The sequence below is a fragment of the Pimephales promelas genome, chromosome 7, assembly GCF_988280905.1.
Source record: "Pimephales promelas chromosome 7, fPimPro1.hap1.1, whole genome shotgun sequence".
NCBI classification, from domain to species: domain Eukaryota; kingdom Metazoa; phylum Chordata; class Actinopteri; order Cypriniformes; family Leuciscidae; genus Pimephales; species Pimephales promelas.
This window is the reverse complement of record NC_142775.1, coordinates 40620697-40641446: the sequence shown is the minus strand read 5'-3', so window position 1 is coordinate 40641446 and position 20750 is coordinate 40620697. Positions and strand designations below refer to the sequence as shown.

The 20750-nt window shown below is 38.6% G+C and overlaps 1 protein-coding gene across 1 annotated transcript; it reads left to right on the top strand.

The window, feature by feature from the left end:
* The first annotated feature begins 790 nt into the window (after positions 1-790).
* On the top strand, positions 791-20375 carry mxra5b (matrix-remodelling associated 5b). The gene is made up of 6 exons (XM_039687833.2): positions 791-1294; positions 4382-4511; positions 4651-5041; positions 7551-11210; positions 12148-13048; positions 15649-20375. The coding sequence occupies exons 1-6, from the start codon at positions 1116-1118 to the stop codon at positions 17552-17554; spliced, it is 7167 nt and encodes a 2388-aa protein (XP_039543767.2). The 5' UTR covers positions 791-1115; the 3' UTR covers positions 17555-20375.
* The last annotated feature ends 375 nt before the right edge of the window (positions 20376-20750 follow it).

Below are 20750 nucleotides of genomic sequence, written 5' to 3'. Positions count from 1 at the left end.
ATGAAGAAGGTTTATTGTTATTAATAGTGTAGCAAACGCAGTCCTCTGTTGTGGTGACGCAGTGGATTAGACGGAGCAGCTGCGACGGGCCGTTTTTAAAGGAGGGCCAATAATCCGAGGGGTTTTTCTCCTTTAGTCCCTCCTCACTCAAGCTTGGGTTTCACAATCTCTCTCTTCCAGCTCTACTCACAGTTCCTCTCAGACGCTGAACACCTACAACTGGATCCTCATGGAGGAGGTCATTTATTACACAAGCCTTTGAATAAGAAACCCATATTTATCCGCTTTTATATTCAGCTCTTTTTTTATGCTATTAGCTGTTGCGTTTATCAAGTATGAAAGCCTGGTGAACATTTAAAAAAGGATGCTGTGATATAATGGTGCATTTTAGGAGAAGCTGGTCTACTTTAAGGAAATGAAGGCTCGACAAGTGAACTTTAAGGTGAGTTTCATTTTGTTTTTAAGAATCTGAAAACTTGAACAGAACTTTATATATATATATATATATATATATATATATCTTAAACTTGTTATTCTTTTGGTTTTGTTCTTGTGCTGCATATAGAGAAAATATACATTTAAAATTAAAATGCTACTCTTGCTTTGCTTATTCTGAACTTATTACTATATATATATATATATATATATATATATATATATATATATATTCATATATATATAACAAGGATATTCGATATTTGGATTAGTTATATATATATATATATATATATATATATATATATTGTTATTTAGATATATTAAGAAAAGTCGTCATGCATTCATCATTAAACATTAACTGTTAGGCTGTAATTTGTCTTCATGCTTTCTTAATTTAATTCCAAAAAAAATAATTTTAATTGAGTAAGGATAGCAAAAGGAATTTGATTATAATTTGGAGCTAATCCAGATCTCATGGACGAATCAAAATTGAAAAAATAAGCTTGAAATATTCAGTTTATCCTGCAGGAATAAGAAACCCATATTTCTCTGCATATCTGACCCCATAGATGTGATTTTTTTGTGAACACCTGTGGGCTGTGTAAGATGTGTCTCTGTGTCTCAGTGATAGAGGAACGAGAAGGTTTGAGAAGCGCACACACACTCTGGCGTTCAGCATGGGCTCTCCTGTGTGTGTCGGGCTGATGCTGATGCTGCTGGTCAGTTCTCGCGGCTCCAGTGGTGTGTGCCCTCGTCAGTGCGCGTGTTCGGTGTCCGCTGAAGTTCACTGCACCTTTCGTGCGCTCGCCACCGTGCCCGCGGGCATCTTCAAACAAGTTCTGCGCATTAATTTCGGGTAAGTCACTTCTAATCGTGTTCTTTAGTATAATGCATGGCAGGTTTATGTTACGATCATATATTTGACTATGGAAAAATTATGCAGTTATTATAACTCTTTGATGCATCATATTGAGCAAGCTGTCAAAATGGAACGAGGCTTATATATTCTTTATAGTTTATATACATTTTTTCACAATTGCAAGTTTATATATCACAATTCCAAGAAAAAACGTCATAATTCTAAGATTTGCAATTGCAATAGAAAAGTATTTTTTTCTCTTTGAATATATATCTCTGTTTGCGAGATATAAAGTCAGAATTGCGCGATATAAAGTCGGAATTGCGAGATATAAAGTCGGAATTGCGAGATCTAAAGTCGGAGTTGCGAGATATAAAGTCGGAGTTGCGAGATATAAAGTCAGAATTGCGAGATATAAAGTCAGAATTGCGAGATATAAAGTCAGAATTGCGAGATATAAAGTCCGAATTGCAAGATATAAAGTCGGAATTGCGAGATATAAAGTCGGAATTGCGAGATATAAAGTCGGAATTGCGAGATATAAAGTCGGAATTGCGAGATATAAAGTCGGAATTGCGAGATATAAAGTCGGAATTGCGAGATCTAAAGTCGGAATTGCGAGATCTAAAGTCGGAGTTGCGAGATATAAAGTCGGAGTTGCGAGATATAAAGTCAGAATTGCGAGATATAAAGTCAGAATTGCGAGATATAAAGTCAGAATTGCGAGATATAAAGTCCGAATTGCAAGATATAAAGTCGGAATTGCGAGATATAAAGTCGGAATTGCGAGATATAAAGTCGGAATTGCGAGATATAAAGTCGGAATTGCGAGATATAAAGTCGGAATTGCAAGATATAAAGTCGGAATTGCGAGATACAGTCGGAATTGTGAGATACAGTCGGAATTGCGAGATATAAAGTCGGAATTGCGAGATATAAAGTCGGAATTGCGAGATATAAAGTCGGAATTGCGAGATATAAAGTCGGAATTGCGAGATATAAAGTCGGAATTGCGAGATATAAAGTCAAAATTGCGAGATATAAAGTCAGAATTGCGAGATAAAAAGTCGGAATTGCGAGATAAAAAGTCGGAATTGCGAGATATAAAGTCAGAATTGCGAGATATAAAGTCAAAATTGCAAGATATAAAGTCGGAATTGCGAGATAAAAAGTCGGAATTGCGAGATATAAAGTCAGAATTGCGAGATATAAAGTCAGAATTGCGAGATATAAAGTCAGAATTGCGAGATATAAAGTCAGAATTGCGAGATATAAAGTCAGAATTGCGAGATATAAAGTCAGAATTGCGTGATATAAAGTCAGAATTGCGAGATATAAAGTCAGAATTGCGAGATATAAAGTCAGAATTGCGAGATATAAAGTCAGAATTGCGAGATATAAAGTCAGAATTGCGAGATATAAAGTCAGAATTGCGAGATATAAAGTCAGAATTGCGAGATATAAAGTCAGAATTGCGAGATATAAAGTCAGAATTGCGAGATATAAAGTCAGAATTGCGAGATATAAAGTCAGAATTGCGAGATATAAAGTCAAAATTGCGAGATATAAAGTCAAAATTGCGTGATATAAAGTCAGAATTGCGAGATATAACGTCAAAATTGCGAGATATAAAGTCCGAATTGTGTGATTTAAAGTCAGAATTGCGAGATATAAAGTCGGAATTGCGAGATATAAAGTCGGAATTGTGTGATATAAAGTCAGAATTGTGAGATATAAAGTCAGAATTGTGAGATATAAAGTCAGAATTGCGAGATATAAAGTCAAAATTGCGAGATATAAAGTCAGAATTGCGAGATATAAAGTCCGAATTGTGTGATTTAAAGTCAGAATTGCGAGATATAAAGTCAGAATTGCGAGATATAAGGTCCGAATTGTGTGATATAAAGTCAGAATTGCGAGATATAAAGTCAGAATTGCGAGATAAAGTCCGAATTGCAAGATATAAAGTCGGAATTGCGAGATATAAAGTCGGAATTGCGAGATATAAAGTCAGAATTGTGAGATATAAAGTCAGAATTGCGAGATATAAAGTCAGAATTGCGAGATATAAAGTCAGAATTGCGAGATATAAAGTCAGAATTGCGAGATATAAAGTCAGAATTGTGAGATATAAAGTCAGAATTGCGAGATATAAAGTCAGAATTGCGAGATATAAAGTCAGAATTGCGAGATATAAAGTCGGAATTGCGAGATATAAAGTCAGAATTGTGAGATATAAAGTCAGAATTGTGAGATATAAAGTCAGAAATGTGTGATATAAAGTCAGAATTGCGAGATATAAAGTCGGAATTGCGAGATATAAAGTCAGAATTGCGAGATATAAAGTCAGAAATGTGTGATATAAAGTCAGAATTGCGAGATATAAAGTCAGAATTGCGAGATATAAAGTCGGAATTGCGAGATATAAAGTCAGCCTGATACATTCTTTCTAGTTTATATAAAGTGTTTCACAATTGCAAGTTTATTTCTCACAATTCTAAGAAAAACAGTCATAATTCTGAGATATAAACTCGCAATTGCAAGAAAAAAGTAGTTTTTTTACTTTGAAAAAAGAAATGCGAGATAAAGTTGCAATTATTACATTTATTTTTTTTTTTTTGCTCGGCGTAAACAAGCTTACAAAGTTTGGGGATAGAATACAAATTTTGAAATCAACATAAAATCATTGCTAGAGAGACAACAATCATTTACATCACGTGACTTTTGACTCAAAACCTTGCTGAATTACTAAAATGTAGACCTTGAAACAACTTATCCATGTGGCAACTAGCCCAGGTCATCCCCGATATATGTGTGCATAAAAATAGAGCATTTTTGGTTATAATATAACTTCAATGTAAAGAAATAACTAATTTGGAAGCTTGTTTCTGCCACAGAATAGAATAAAATAAAAGGTTATTTTTCTCACTGTTGTGGTGAATGAGTTATAAAAAAAGTCAGAAATTTGAGAAGAAAAGTTGCAATTCCCTTTCAGTCTGTGGCAGAAACAAGCTTCCATGCTGATGATAAAATGCAACTTAATTTTAAAATATGATTAATAACAATGCTTTTACTATTTAACAGGTTCAACGCTATAAATCACATCACAGACGTCTCTTTTGGTGGCCTTCGGAAGCTGGAGCTACTGATGATGCACGGCAACAATGTGCAGAAAATATCAGATGGTGCTTTTCAGGACCTGGTTTCGTTGCAGGTAAAAGAAGCAATCTAGCACTCAATTTAGTTGTAATTAATTAGTTCTGGCTAGTAAATTAAAAGTGTGCACTTGGGTTGCTCATAGGACATAATAACTCCGAGTTCGCTGCCAAAGAGTGAATGTGTATTTCCTGCAGGTTTTAAAAATGAGCTACAACAAACTGAGAGTCATTACCGGGCACACCTTCTCTGGTTTGACGGGCCTCATTAGGCTTCATCTGGACCACAACCCCATCGAGTTCATCCACCCGGATGCGTTCAGTGGGATGACGTCGCTTCGTTTGCTCCACCTAGAGGCCAACTTTCTCCAAAAGCTCCATCATGCTACGTTCAGCACCTTCTCGCTACTACAGCGCTTCCCCGTGTCCAGCCTGAAGCATCTGTATCTCTCGGACAACCTCCTGCGCTCGCTACCCCCAAACCTGCTGGAGAACATGCCTCAGCTGGAGAACCTCTTCTTATGCGGGAACCCGTGGAGCTGCGACTGCCGCATGGGCTGGTTACAGGACTGGAGCGCAAGAAATGCAGGTAAATCATCTGTTTGTTAGGGCTTCAGATGTTCACTCTGTTATCAAATGCATTTGAATTTCCTGAAGAAAATCTCAGTGTTTGTGCAGCGGCAGAAGAATAATGTTCAGGTTGTACTCGAAAAATTAGAATATGGTGCAAAAGTTTGTTTATGTCAGTAATTCAACTTAAAAGGTGAAACTAATATATTATATAGACTCGTTACATGCAAAGTGAGATATTTCAAGCCTTTATTTGTTAGAATTGTGATGATTATGGATTACTAATTTTCATAAACTGTAAGCCATAACCCTAAAACCGTATTCTGGGCAAAATAGTTTTGATTTATTTTTTAAAAATACTTCCCTTGATCTGAGCGGTACAAGACTTGGCTACTTTTCCTAAGTTTGCATCCTGAACACACACAATTTTTTTTGACTCAATTCTACAAATGTTAAGTGGGTGAAAAAAACTCCTTAATCTTGTATTTGGGTCAAAAATGGGCACCCATAGAAATGAATGGGAAAAACTGTAATTTAGAGCATTCTAAAATAAGCCAAAATAACAGCAAAGTCACTTCATCTTTAGGTTTTAGCTCTAAGAACTTATTGGAATGATATTTAAATAATAAAACACAAAAATAAGCATAATTTACATATAAAATATGGTACTTTTTGATGTAAATAAATTCAAAAATACCCCCAAAATAAAAAAAAAAACTCTATAAATGGACAGACAAAACTTTATCGAAGATAGTGATATAACATTTATAATAAATAAAAAGTCCTCTGTGCCCACATTTGTCCACAATTACAGGATTAAGGGCTATAAAGTGAATACGGTTTGAGGGCTACTCATCAAAATTATAACAAATAAAGGCTTGAAATATCTCACTTTGCATGTAATGAGTCTATATAATATATTAGTTTCACCTTTTAAGTTGAATTACTGAAATAAATGAACTTTTGCACAATATTCAAATATTTCGAGTTTCACATGTCATGTGTAATGAAAATGCTTACAATTTAAATTCAGTATGATTAGAATTGATCATTTTTAAAAATCCGACGACCTCATCACTGTGTGTTGCATTTTAAATGCTTAACACTCTATGAATGTAAGCAGGGCCTAAAAAATGTCTATTTTTTACCAGCCATGAAACAAAAAAACGGGCAGTAATGACTCCAAAATGTTACTGTAGATACCAGAGAACATTCAGGTCAAGTCATCCTCATTTATATAGCGCTTTTAACAATGTAAATTGTCTCAAAGCAGCTTTACAGAGATAGGTTTGTTTTTATAGCGGTTCTTGAATAATGTTATTTTCCAGCTAAAGTTAGTTTTGATTGATTCACTTCCGTCGAAATGATCATTTGCTAAGACGACACCGTTCTCTCTAAACAGACTTTAAACTGAACCTGTGATAAACGCTGATGGCGTTCACATGCGCATTAAGAACTGATCCTATAATTATGCTCGTTTTAATATATGTGCGCAGGTTTGTAATTCCCTACAAACCATGCCTGAACAAACTACTTATCTTGCCTATAAATTTTGATACAGAATTTGATTTGATTTGACCAAATTTTCACAGTTCTCTATTCCAATTTTGGTAACACAGCTAAAACTATTAGCCTAACTAATATAAATGTAAAACATTATTAAAGACAAGTGAACAGTCAGTAATAAAATAAGAAAAAATAATCATATAACAAGCAAAAGAACAAATAAATACAATATAACTAAGATACAAGAGATTTTCAGCTTTTTCAGGTTGATTTGACAGAAGTTTCCAGGTACAGGAATTTAATAACGCAAGCAAATAGAGAAAGCATAATAAGCTTAAAGGAGTAGTTCACTTTAAAAAAAAAAAAACTTTAGCTGATAATTTACTCACCCCCGTGTCATCCAAGATGTCCGTGTCTTTCTTTCTTCAGTCGAAAAAGAAATTAAGGTTTTTGATGAAAACATTCCAGGATTTTCTCCATATAATGGACTTCAATGGGGTCCAAACGGTTCAAGGCCCAAAAGACAGTTTCAGTGCCTCTCCTGTTCGAATTCATTCATCAAATCGTTTTCAGAATCAATTCGTTCATTTCGTTTGTCGAATGATCCAAATGACGAACGAGTTCGAACTGGAGAGTCACGAACGTGCATCACAGAACAAGTCGAGCATTTGAGCTTATAAAACTTAAACTTTGTTATTTATTTATTAAATGAGTGATCGTTTCACTTGATAAGACCCTTATTCATCGTCTGGAATCGTTTAAAGCCCTTTGAACAGTTTGCACTAAAACTCTCATTTGGACCTTAAACCGTTTGGACCCCATTGAAGTCCATTATATGGAGAAAAATCCTGGAATCCTTAATTTCTTTTCGACTGAAGAAAGAAAGACATGGACATCTTGGATGACATGGGGGCGAGTAAATGAACTACTCCTTTAATAAACATAAAAAAATGTATCTGCTGTTTAGGTCTATGACTTGTTGGTACACTGAGTGAAGTACAAACTCTGTTTCCTTTTCCAAGGGGTGATGAAATGCAAGAAGGACAGAACGTTTGTCAGCGGTCAGCTCTGTCCGCGTTGCTCGTTTCCTAAACACCTTAAAGGGCACGACATCTCGGATCTTAAAGAGTTCATCTGCTCTGGACCAGCTATCAACTCGCCAGGAAAAAACATCTCGCATGAGGACAGCATCAGTGAACTTCTGCCCATCGACAGGATCAAACCACCGTTTGGAAATGTCTCCTTTGGTTTATCCGACGAGCATGGGACTAAAGTGGACTTGATCTGCCAAATACTCGAACCAAGAGAGGCCACTAAAATCAGCTGGAATTACACTAAATCAATGCAGATCGCTGCTAACATGACGCTATTCTTTGACGTGGAGTGTCCTGTGGATAGAGACAGCTATGAAAGCTTTTGGAGGCTTCTCGCTTACTACAGCGAAGTTCCCATGCATCTGCGACGAGAGATCATGCTGAGCAGAGAGCCGGAGCTGAGCTACAGATACAGACAGGACATCGAAAAGGACTCCTACTTTTACACCGGCGTCCGAGCTAATGTTTTAACCCATCCACCTTGGCTCATGCAGTCCTTCATGAACATCAAGTTAAACAGACCGTATTCCTCCTCCAAAAGTGTGAGACTCATTCTCAACACTCATTTGACCACCACCACAGACAAGGAGCTCGTCAGACCTTGGGTCATGATTGAAGACGATAATAAAACCCAAACGAGCTTCAGTTGTGTAGTCGGTGGTGTGATTGAAATGGACTGCCGTGTGCAAAGCTCTGGAAATGCAGCCGTTCGATGGATGATGCCCGATGGCTCGAATATTAAAGCTACGTTTAGCTCGGCCGATAACAGAGTGAGCGTCTCTAGAAGCGGCAAGCTTCACGTTAAATCCGTCGAGCACCGAGACTCTGGCGTATATTACTGCATTGCCGAGATTGCAGGAGATATCGATGTTCTGCCTTTCCGCTTATCAGTTATGGACTCTTCAAGCCCTCTTCCAGGTCAACAGGTTGGGAATGCTTTAAGTAAGTTCGTTGGCGAGTCCGCTTCTGTGCCGTGTCTTACTACGGCAACACCAGATGCGGTGGTGAATTGGATCTTTCCAGATGGCAATGTACTGAACGCCAATGCAAATACATCCAAGGCTTTAATCTTTTCCAATGGGACTTTGTTCCTTCCTCATAGTCAGCTTAACAACAGTGGATATTACAAATGTGTCGCCATGAACCAGCATGGTGTGGATGTACTGGCTACTAAGCTAACCGTCTTGAGACGGAGAGTAATTCAGCCGCTGCGACAGTATCCCGTCAGACCTCAGTCCGCTGCGGGAGTGTCCACTAAGGTAAAGGCCTTTTTGGAAGATGTGGAAGATGCTTCTGGAGATGGTTCTGAACCTAACAGAAGCTTTATGAATCGAAGGAGGGGTCCGAAAGGCAAATTTCGCCGTAGGCGACCCTTTAGAAAGGGCGTGCATGGAGCCATCACAAATCAAAGAACTGTTAACGGGAAGCCCAAAATAGACCCCCTGAAATGGGCCAAGCTTTTGTCCAAAATCCGAGAGAAAACCTCTCCGAGAAACTCATCAAATCACATTGGCCATAAAAGTCCACAGATGGGGAATGAAGATCATCCGGGATCGATTGACAACACCGAGAGTTCTTCTGGCGACTCCGGTCTACCGGAGGACTCGACCACTTTTGGCACTCCACGCCAAACGGATGTTTACCACACGCATGCAATTACACAAAATTATAACATCTACAAAACGGCACTTCCAGAATTACACACTAGCTCAGACTCAAATCCCACATCTGGACCTCATTATGTTATGACAGAGGTGGATGTAGCTGAAGGAGGGTATGTGAGTACCATAAGTGCAGAGAACGACCAAGTAAACTCCGGGTCTGTCATCAAACCGAAGTCTGAGACACTTAATTTCTCCGGAAAGACTGGTGTGGAGTCGCAGATTGGGGGGTTTGATTCTGGACCGCTTGAAAGCACTTCATTTCCTACCACATCAACCGGCAGCGTTAGCCCAACAAGAGATCAATGGAGCTCCAGGCGAAGATTTGGAGGCAGACGACGAATAAAACTCAGAAGGCCAATGCCAAACCTTGCTAGACGAAGACCTTGGGTAACATCTACAGTTGCAGGAGTTCATGGACCAACTGTAGCTTTGAAAACAGAGGACACATCGATCCATCCGGCTACTACGACTGCTCACACATCTCCTGAAAGCACGTCAATCCATCCAACTATCCTAGTAACTGCTGAATATACGAGTACTACCCATTTATACCCTGCAACCCTATCTGAAGGCACGTCAGTCCATCCATTTACGTCTCACTTTCATCCTACAGTGCAGAGAGAGTTAACGAATGCCATTGAGGAGATTGCAATTGAGAACACTGGTCTAGACATCCACAAAGTAAAGGCAAGTAATTTCCTCCAAATTCAAGAGATGACAAGCTCTACATCTCACCCCATGAGAACAACATTGGCGACAGGGTCTGGGGTTTCAGGGCTAGACAATGAAGACATTACTTCTTTAGAGGAGGAAGAGGTTGAAAGCGTTGCATCCGCCAAGGAGATGGATGAGTACATGAGTGTACCTCCAACATCTCGATATGGCACTGAAACTGAAACTGTCCCAATGACAACTGCTTGGCAGGAGTTCACAAGCACGCTTCCAACAGCGTTACCAAAAGACAACTTTACATTGGACGCAGACGGGCCGGATTTCGTGAACTTACCTGAATCACACTTTAGAGATGATCTAAGAGAGGACACATTGGAAGCAACTAGTGCAAAAGAATCTAATGTGACCTCCATGCCACAACCCCAAGACTACTCGCTTTCACAACCAAATCCAAACTTTAAAGAAGAAGAATCAGTTCACGACACGGTATCTTTATCCTCAACAGCAGAGTCTGTTGGGACACAAATCAAGTCTTTAGCTACAAGTTCACGAATGCCAACCCATATTACTCGCAGTAAAACCAATGTGATGCCAAACTTGATTTCTAATGAAGAACCTACAACTTCACTGCCCACAATTACGTTTCCAGCAACTACAGTCATGATTCCCATCACAACCCAACTTATTAGAACAATACCACCATCTACTACACTGGCGACAGCATCCAAATTATATTCTACAACTACACATGTTGTAAAGTTAACACCCAGTTATCTCTTACCGGACAACAGAATCCCATTTTACTCAAGAAATCCTGGAACGAACTACATAGATTCCAGGCACAGGGAAAGAATTCCCATTACTAATCACAGGTATCCATACTATCATATTAGAAACCCATCTGTCAATATGAGACCCAGAATCCTTCCCATGACCACGGATTTAAACTCTGTCAACAACATCAAATCAACTACAGCCCCTAAAACATTGACAGCAACTGCTAGATCAGCCGACCCAAGTCCCACAATTGCATCAAACAACCAAATTCAGATTTCCCAATCCATAAACAGACAGTCGAGTGCAGTTCTTTCATCTCAAGGATCGCAAACTCTTCCCGTCCTGCAAATGAGACCCAGAATCGCTGCCGCCAAACTGCACACGGTCACTGTGAATGCTGGGACAGATGTGCAGTTACCATGCGATTCTGTGGGGGAGCCGAAGCCCCTCCTGACCTGGACTAAAGTCTCCACAGGTAACGCGCCAGTACTTACAGTTTCAACATATGCAGAATATACAGTATAATTTTAATGCATAAAGCAAAAATTATCTTGATACTTTAAAGGAGGAGTTTACTTTTGAAAAAACTTTTGCTGGTAATTTACTCACCCCCATGTCATCCAAGATGTCCATGTCTTTCTTTCTTCAGTCGAAAAGAAATTAAGGTTTTTGATGGGGAAAAAAGTCCAGGATTTTTCTGCATGTAATGCAAACGGTTCAAGGTCCAAATGAGAGTTTCAGTGCAAACTGCAAACTGTTCAAAGGGCTTTAAACGACACCAGACGATGAATAAGGGTCTTATCAAGCGAAACGATCGGCCAATTAAAAAATAAATACAAAAGTTTTAGTTTTATAAGCTCAAATGCTCGCCTTGCTCTGTTCTGTGATGCGCGTTTGTGACTCTCCTGTTCGAACTCGTTCATCAAAATGAACGAATCTTTTTCCGAGTCATTTTGTTCATTCAACTAACGAAACGAACTAATTGACTTGGAAAAAGTTCATTTTTTATATAAAACTTAAACTTTGTTTTGTTTTTTGTTTTTTTTTTGTTTTTGCTTTTAATGAGTGATCGTTTCGCTTGATAAGATCGTCTGGAATCGTTTAAAGCCCTTTGAACAGTTTGCAGTTTGTACTGAAACTCTCATTTGGACCTTGAACCGTTTGGACCCCATTGAAGTCCATTATATGGAGAAAAATCCTGGAATGTTTTCATCAAAAACCTTAATTTCTTTTCGACTGAAGAAAGAAAGACATGGACATCTTGGATGACATGGGGGTGAGTAAATTATCAGCAAAAGTTTTTTGAAAAGTGAACTACTCCTAAATTTTGACACTTCAATCCCGCTCTCTCTCTTTTTCTCTGTATATTTGTCGCAGCTCTTCACTCACTCCTCACATTTTCTTTTCCACAGGAGCTATCATGTCAACCAACACCAGAATCCAGCGGTTTGAAGTCCAGTCCAACGGCACATTTGTCATCCGTAACGTTCAGCTTCAGGACCGCGGGCAGTACCTGTGCAGCGCTCGCAATCTACACGGCATTGATAAGATGATGGTGACCCTGGTGGTGTCGGCCCACGGGCCCAAGGTGACCCTTCCACGTCATCAAGATGTGACGGTGTTCCTGGGAAACAGTGCACTCTTGGAATGCCAAGCACAAGGTCTCCCAATCCCAAACATCAGCTGGGTGCTTCCAAACCGTTCGGTGGTGCGCGCCGCTAGTACCAGCGAACAGAAGATCACGCTCTTCGCCAATGGAACGCTTCAAGTCAAAGACACCAATTACCTGGACAGGGGCGTCTACAAATGCATAGCGAGCAACGCTGCCGGAGCCGACATGCTTTCCGTGAGGCTCCAAATTGCAGCGTTGCCTCCCAAGATCCAAGAGCAGCGTTGGGAAAACCACACCGTCTCTGACGGCCAGTCGGCGTTCGTTCACTGCACCGCTAAAGGCTCGCCAAGTCCCGCAATCCGATGGGTCACGGTAACCGGCACGCAGCTTCGCCCCTCGCAGTTCATCAACAGCAACTTGTTTGTTTTCCCCAACGGGACGCTGTTTATTCGCAATCCTACGGAGAAGGATTCTGGGAATTACGAATGTGTTGCTGTGAATTCTGTGGGCGTGGTTAAAAGGATTGTAAATCTGCAGGTGAAGAGGAGCTCGACTTCCGCCAGGATCACGTCCGCTTCCGCAAACAACACTGATGTCCGATACGGATCTCGACTGAGTCTCGACTGTTCGGCCACTGGAAGCCCCAATCCTAGGATCATCTGGAGGACACCTTCGAAAAAACTGGTTGATGCATATTACAGGTACAGGAATTAGCGTAGTACCATGTTTATGTTTGGGATATGTGCTTACAGGGGTCAATTTTGCAGGGGTCAGCAATGCCTATTGAGTGTTTTTAGACTGTTTAGTAGAGCCCGACCGATAAAGGATTTCGAAGGCCGATACCGATACAAATATTTTTGGGTTTTAAAATCCGATATTCCGATATATCGGCCGATATTTTTTTTTTATTAAATATTGTTGGATTTCACACACGTGTAAAACATTCAAGATACGTTTGATACTTTTTCTCTATGTCTAAATGTTCACTCCTCGCAAGTATAACTTACATTTTACAATGCAGGGACTGTAACTAGAGATATGCTAGTTATAAATACGGTAATCGTTACTTTATTTAGGCAGAAAAAGTTCATTGTGGTTTCCAAGCTCATTAATGTTAACGTTAGCGGTCTTCCACTGATGATAGTGGCGTTAGCTAGCTTTGTGGTTGGCTAGTCTATGATGAGCCATAAGTTAGCAATGGATAACATCATAATGCAAATTGTAAAACATACATTTTCAATATAACAGGCCAAGGAGAGATGATTGAAGCGTGTTTCGTCCATTTTTATTTTATTTGTTAAAATAATTATTTATCGGCCATTATAACTGCCGATACCGATATTTTGGAAAATGCCTAATATCGGCCGGCCGATATATCGGTCTGGCTCTACTGTTTAGGATACTTGCATTTCAAGATCCATGATCAGTTTGGCCTAATCTGAAGCGTATGAGTGGCACGATTCAGTCTGACAATCTAATGCAAAGAGGCTGAATGATGAGAATTAAATGATAGTGAAGTTAAATATATAATAACGCCCTCAGTTTGAGCGCAACAGCATGTTGTGACTCATTTCACTTGTAAAGAGGCCATTTATATGTCTTTGAAATGATCATGGATCAGTGCTTTAATTATCTCCATATACGCTGTTGGATATAGAGCATGATTAACAAAATAGCAAAACAGCATGAAGCGTAATTAATTACAGATGACAGGCAAATGAGAAGAATATAAATGGATACAGAAGGAAATCAAAAACAACTCTGCAGTGTGGCAAAAATGAGACATTAGATCTGAAGTAACAACATTTGTTTGACAGTCGATGATTGAAAACATTGGCACCAGTGGTCTCTGTGATCTTCTCGGGCTTATATAGAGACCATGCAGCCTTGATATCATTAGGATTCTTGTGAAAATTTTTGGTTCTACCACACATTTTTATTACGTTTGGATAAAACGTAAAAGACCACTACTAAAATAGACCGTTTTGCATATGTGCCACTGTAGAGATGGAAATAGGCCTTGTTTATGTGTATATGTGAGTGGTTTGCTGACAATTTGGCTTCTGGCACTAGAAATCAAGAATTTCAAAAAGAGTAAATATGCTCTTTTTTTTTATAAATCTTGGATAAAAAAACAATGTAAATGTTATATTTCACTGGAATGAAGTTTAGAGTTCTTATATCTCAAAAACACATGGTAGATTTGATTGGTCGTGATACTCTGTTACCCTTGAAATGATTTTTAATCCAAATGTATTTTATAATATAATTTTTTGGAAAAATATATCTTGTATATCTTTAGAGCTCTTTAATCTCTAAAGATCGTCAATGAAAATGTGATTCCTCCTATTATATGAGCACTTTCTGTTAAATGTCACGCCCCTTTTTTTGAATATACATAAAAATGCACATTTCGAACTTAAATGGTTGTAATTCAAGAAAGCTTTGGAATATAGGCGTAAGATTGGTCTCGTTTTAAAGAAGAGATTTGGCAGATTTTTGTAGAAGTGAAATAAAGGAAGAAAGTGAAGTTTGAGTTTATGAAAATGTACAATGTAAAAAATTTAATTATTCATATTTTTTATAAAATATATATTTTTAAAACCTTGGTGACTCTAAAACTGCAAAAATATCAAAGCCAAAAATCTAAACAAGTTGTGTTTCAAATTTTAGGTTGATATCTCAAAAAAAAAAAGAGCTTTCAGTGAGATTGTGTTTGGGCGCAGTACCGAACGCTTCCACTAGGGCTCAACCAGACCCATATGAGGCACATCAATTTCCATATGTGTTTTGAGTGATATGAACCACAATTTTCATACAATTTATGAAGTAGACATCCTATTCGGAAGTAATATGAGAAGTTTGGCTGATTTTGAAATGAATTCAACCTCTAAGAAACATAAAAGGAACAATTATGTGCAGTATAGCCCTCTGCCACATCGCAAATGGTGAATCTATCATTATTTTTTAATATTTGAAAAAATTCAGATCTTTTTTTCTAAAATAATTGAATGGATGCTATCTTTTGAACTCAACAAACAAACTGTTCTTTCATGATTTTTCATGTTCATCACTATTTGGTCTAAACACGCCTTAGAAGTATGAAAATGTTAAAAATATTCATGTTGCAAATTGATAAATTACAGCTCCTCTCCAATCAGCAAATATGGAATCTAGAGATTGTAAGCTTTCAAATGATATATAGGTTGCCATAGTATGTAATAGATTTGGGCCCGCCGGTGACACTTAAGAGGTAATACTAGTATCAGCATGTGACCTCTCTCTTTATGTCTCGTTTCAGCTTTGATCGCAGAATGAAAGTGTTCGCTAACGGCACCCTAACCATCACGTCAGTGGCCGAGAACGATGAGGGCGACTATCTCTGTGTGGCCAGAAACAAGATGGGTGACGACTACGTCCTCCTTAAAGTCAACGTGATGATGAAAGCCGCTAAAATCGACCGCAAGTCCCTGAGCGACCACAAGGTGTCGTACGGAGGAGAGCTCAAAGTGGACTGCGTCGCTTCAGGTTTTCCCAATCCAGAAATCACGTGGAGTCTCCCCGACGGTACCATGGTGAACAGCATCGCACAGTCCCACGATAACTCGATCCGCACCAAGAGATACGTGATGTTCGACAACGGCACGTTATATTTAAACAAAGTTGGAATGAAAGAGGAAGGCGACTACACGTGCTATGCCGAGAATCGGATTGGGAAAGACGAAATGAAGGTTCACATCAAGGTACTAGCGGATTCTCCGATCATTCGAAACAACGCTTACAGCGTAATCAAAATTCCTTACGGGGAAACAGCCGTCCTGAACTGTAGCGCCAAAGGAGAACCGATTCCCAGAATCACATGGACGTCTCCGGATCAACGCGTCATAGCGCCAGTATCCGAAAACTACCAGGTCTCCAACGATGGCACTTTACACATTCAGAAAATCCAAAGGTTTCACTCCGGAAATTATACTTGCTTAGCTACGAATGTTGTGGGAATGGACAAGAAAGTCGTTTATGTTGAAGTCCTCGTGTCGCCGCCGGTCATCAACGGATCCGAGAGTCCCGGGATCATCCGTAAAACTGTCGTGAAGGACCAGCATGTGCTTTTAGACTGCAAAGCAAACGGGAACCCAGTTCCAAAGATCATGTGGGTGTTTCCCAACAACGTCGTGCTTCCCGCGCCGTACTACGGCTCACGGGTCACGGTCCACCTCAACGGATCCCTGGACATCCATGCGGCGCGGATTAGCGATTCTGCTACGTTGCTTTGCATCGCACGCAATGAAGCCGGAGAAACCAAACTCCAGGTTCACCTTGAGGTGACCGAGGAAGTTGAAAAGCCACGCTTGAGAAGTCTTCCCACAGAGTCCGTCTCGCTTACCGACGGGAAACTATTGAGTCTAAACTGTTCAATAGAAGGAAAACCGACTCCGGAGATCACATGGATCCTCCCGAACGGGACTTCTCTTCTAAAGGGAACCAGCATTTTCCGGTTCAATCACCGGTTTGACGGAACGCTGGTCATTCGAGAGCCGACGGTTTCTGAGGTTGGCCGTTATCGGTGCGTTGGGCGAAACAGCGCTGGATACGTCGAGCGGACTGTGACGTTACAGTCCGACAGAAAACCAGACATCATAAACCAATACAGCTCACTCGTTAGCATCATAAACGGTGAGAATCTGCAGCTTAACTGTTTGTCCGCCGGTTATCCGTTACCTAAACTCACATGGACTTTACCGAACGGAGTCGTCCTAACAAGGTCGCAGGCGACGGGTCGTTACGCTGTTTTGAACAACGGGACTTTATCCGTAGAACGGACATCTGTGTATGACAGGGGAATGTACGTCTGCCAGACAATCAATGAATTTGGATCTTCCAGTCTGTCGGTTTCGGTGATCGTAATCGCGTATCCTCCGCGAATAACCAGAGGACCCGCGCCGGTAACCTACGCCCGTCCCGGTGTAGCGGTTCAGCTAAACTGCATGCCTCTCGCCACACCGAAAGCCGAGGTGGTTTGGGAAATGCCTGACGGTCTTCAACTGAAGGTCGGCGTCCAGCCACGTCTTTACGGTAACAAGTATCTCCATCCACAGGGTTCACTGGTCATACAAAACCCTTCCGCTAAAGACAACGGCGTCTATAAGTGCACCGCCAAGAACGTTGTGGGAAGCGACAGCCGGTCAACGTACGTCTACGTGTTTTGATCAAGCGATTGTTCTCTCTTGAATCCAAAAAGTGATTTAAACTGCAGTTCCTCCACTGGCCACTAGGGGCTGGCTGCAAAAGAAAGTCACTCCCATAGACCCGCATGTTAAAACGCCCAACTTTACAGCAGAAATAAACATGTTTACAGCCTGGTGCAAAAACTGGCTTTGGTCTATATCGCTAATGTTGCCCTTAATGACAACTGTGAGGGGGGTGAATATTTTTATAACTCATCCGTTTAAATTATATTAAGCCTTAAAGTTCTGCATAATTAAGGGCGTGGCCACTTGAGTGACAGGATGTCACTACTAGCCGTTTAGCATCACGTCACCTCAGCTAATCTGCCTCGCTGCGCATTTGCGTTTATCCGGGAGTGATGCGTCCAAGATGGCGACGACCGGCTCCGCCCACTTTGGGCTTCAAAAAATGCTCTTCAGCAACCCACGGGTGACGTCATGTTCATATTTTTTTACGGCCTATGGTTTTGGGACAAACTAACTTTACAGACATGCCCGAAGAACTGCCTTAAAGAGTGTATGTGCTGTTTATACAAAAAATATATATCTTTTGGAAGCACAATGTGTTTTTGGACACTTTCTATGGACCGTCTTGTAAATATGAAAACGTGATGTATTAATCCATGAAGCAGGAAAGTTGGTTACATTAATGGATGTATTCTTGGGAATTGATCTTAAAGTCAATCGGAAATTGAGTTCTCTGCAAACTTCACTAATTTCTACACAAGCTTGTTTGTCAATTTAATGTTTTGGCTCTTTTGTTTGTGCTTTTTTTCATCATTAAGAGGCTGATTCAATTAATTAATGTAACTTAAGGTCCCAATTAATGCATTAACTAACATTGGTGAAATACATGTGTTTTTTTATCAGTCTTTGTTAACGGTAGTAAATTAAACTTTAACTTTAAACTTAAATTAAACTGGTTATTGATGTTAGCTTATCTATTTAATAATGTATTAGTAAATGTTGAATTAACATTAACTAAGATTAATGCATAAGTTAGTCATGGTTGTTTGTCAATTTAATGTTTTGGCTCTTTTGTTTGTGCTTTTTTTCATCATTAAGAGACATTTAAGACTGATTCAATTAATTGATATAACTTAACAATAAGGTCCTAATTAATGCATTAACTAACATTGGTGAAATACATGTGTTTTTTTATCAGTCTTTGTAAATTAAAATACAACTGGTTATTGATGTCAGCTTAGCTCTATTAAATAATATCTATTTAATTAATATATTAGTAAATGTTGAATTAACATTAAGATTAATGCATGAGTTAGTCTAACATTTACCAGTACATTATTTGAATCAAAAGTTGCATTTGTTAATATTATTTATTGAATCTCAGATAACATGAACTAACAATGAACAGTTGTTTTTATTAACTAATGCTAACAAAGATGAATAAATACTGTAAAGAGTATATTACAGATTATTAGTTGATGTTAATTAATAGCAGTGAACTCCTCAAAAGAAAAAGAAAAAGTCTTTCTCAGTATCGTTGTCTTTTTTTTCCAAGTACAAATTATAAAACATTCTTAAATAAAGATAGATTGATTCACTGGAGAAGCAAAATGATTGAAGATATTAAGTAAAAAATCACCCAAATTAAGCGAGCTATGCTTAAAACAAGAAAAGTTATCTGCCAGTGTGGTTTTTCAAATTTAATTCAAATTTAATTTAATTCAAATTTCATTAAATTCAAGATTTTTTTTTTTCAGCGCCCTGGCACAACCACCCAAGTAACGCCTAGCAACCACCACGGTAACCTAGCAACACCCTAAAAACTCCATAACAAACTATTTTTCTAAGAAACCTTATTATTTAAAACTGTATTTAATCTTAGTATTCAAAAATACTTTTCCCTAGTATTTAAAATTGATTCAAACTCGCTCAATCTCTCTCTCTCTCTCTCTCTCTCTCTCGCTCTATCTCTATCTCTCTCTCTCGCTCTATCTCTATTTAGGCTATTTCACACATCAAGCTTTTACAATCTTTCAGGCTTTCTCAAGCTAACATTAAAGTTTGTTCTCAATAAACTCATACATTGTATAATGTATCTTGATTTTATAAAGTTTATATATTTGTAACTGGAAACGAGACAGAAACACTGAGGAAGAGCATCATCAGTGAATTTGCTTAATGAACGAGAGTGTGAAATGCAGACGCTGTGTTCCTCAGCTTCTCTAGTAGCATGAGTGACATCAATTGCTAATATTAAGTGCAATTACTTATTATTATTTTTATGAAACGTAATGGTGCTTTTCAGTATTGTAAATATTTTCTTATCATTTTGTGTCATCTTGGAAATGTTCTTCTAGGGTTGGCACAGTGCATTCTGGACTTTATGCGATATGTTATCTTTTCATCAGGATTCGAGACGCCGCTCGTTGAGGTGCTCGACTAACAACAAAATATAATGATAATGCTTATCAAATTTAATCAGGTATTTCTTACAGTGCACATTATTGAGAAGCCATTTTGTTGTTCGACATCTGCACTGAAAAACTAAATTGGTGTAGAAACGATTTTTACCCACAGTAAATGACACAAACAATTATTAAAGGAAAGGCAAGGGAATTAAATGTGAAATTTTGCAGTAGAAAAACGTACTCCAATAAAACTGGTTTATTTAAAAATCATTTTTTTACGTTATGAGATAATGTCCATTTACAACTTGTCTTTAGTAGAAACTGTGGTGATATAAAGCTAATATGTTAAAAGTCTTTATTTAGATATGTTTATTCCGCCTTTGTGTATCATCTCTCTTTTATTTTAATAAATTATTTGTCCATTATAACTGAATGAACATTTTATTATTTATAAACACCCAGTATTGGTAATTGATTGGCCTTATTTTCATACTTCTTTGATAACTAGTATAATAGTATAACTTGGTTTGTGCAAAAAAATATTTACTCAAATTACTTAGTATAGCTAATGAGTTAAAGAAGTAAACTTATATCATTGTTGTTGATTTGGTCTGAAATGGGGCATATTCAGTCTGATATACTGTGATATAGTACTCTTATTTAATGATGTATTTTGTATATAATGATGTATATCTTATTTAATGATACATGTATTTTAATTAAGTGAGTTTAAGCTTAAAAAAGAAGAAACGGATATCTGCCAGTGGAGTCAGAAAAGAAAATAGTTTTTCTCTTGAATTAAG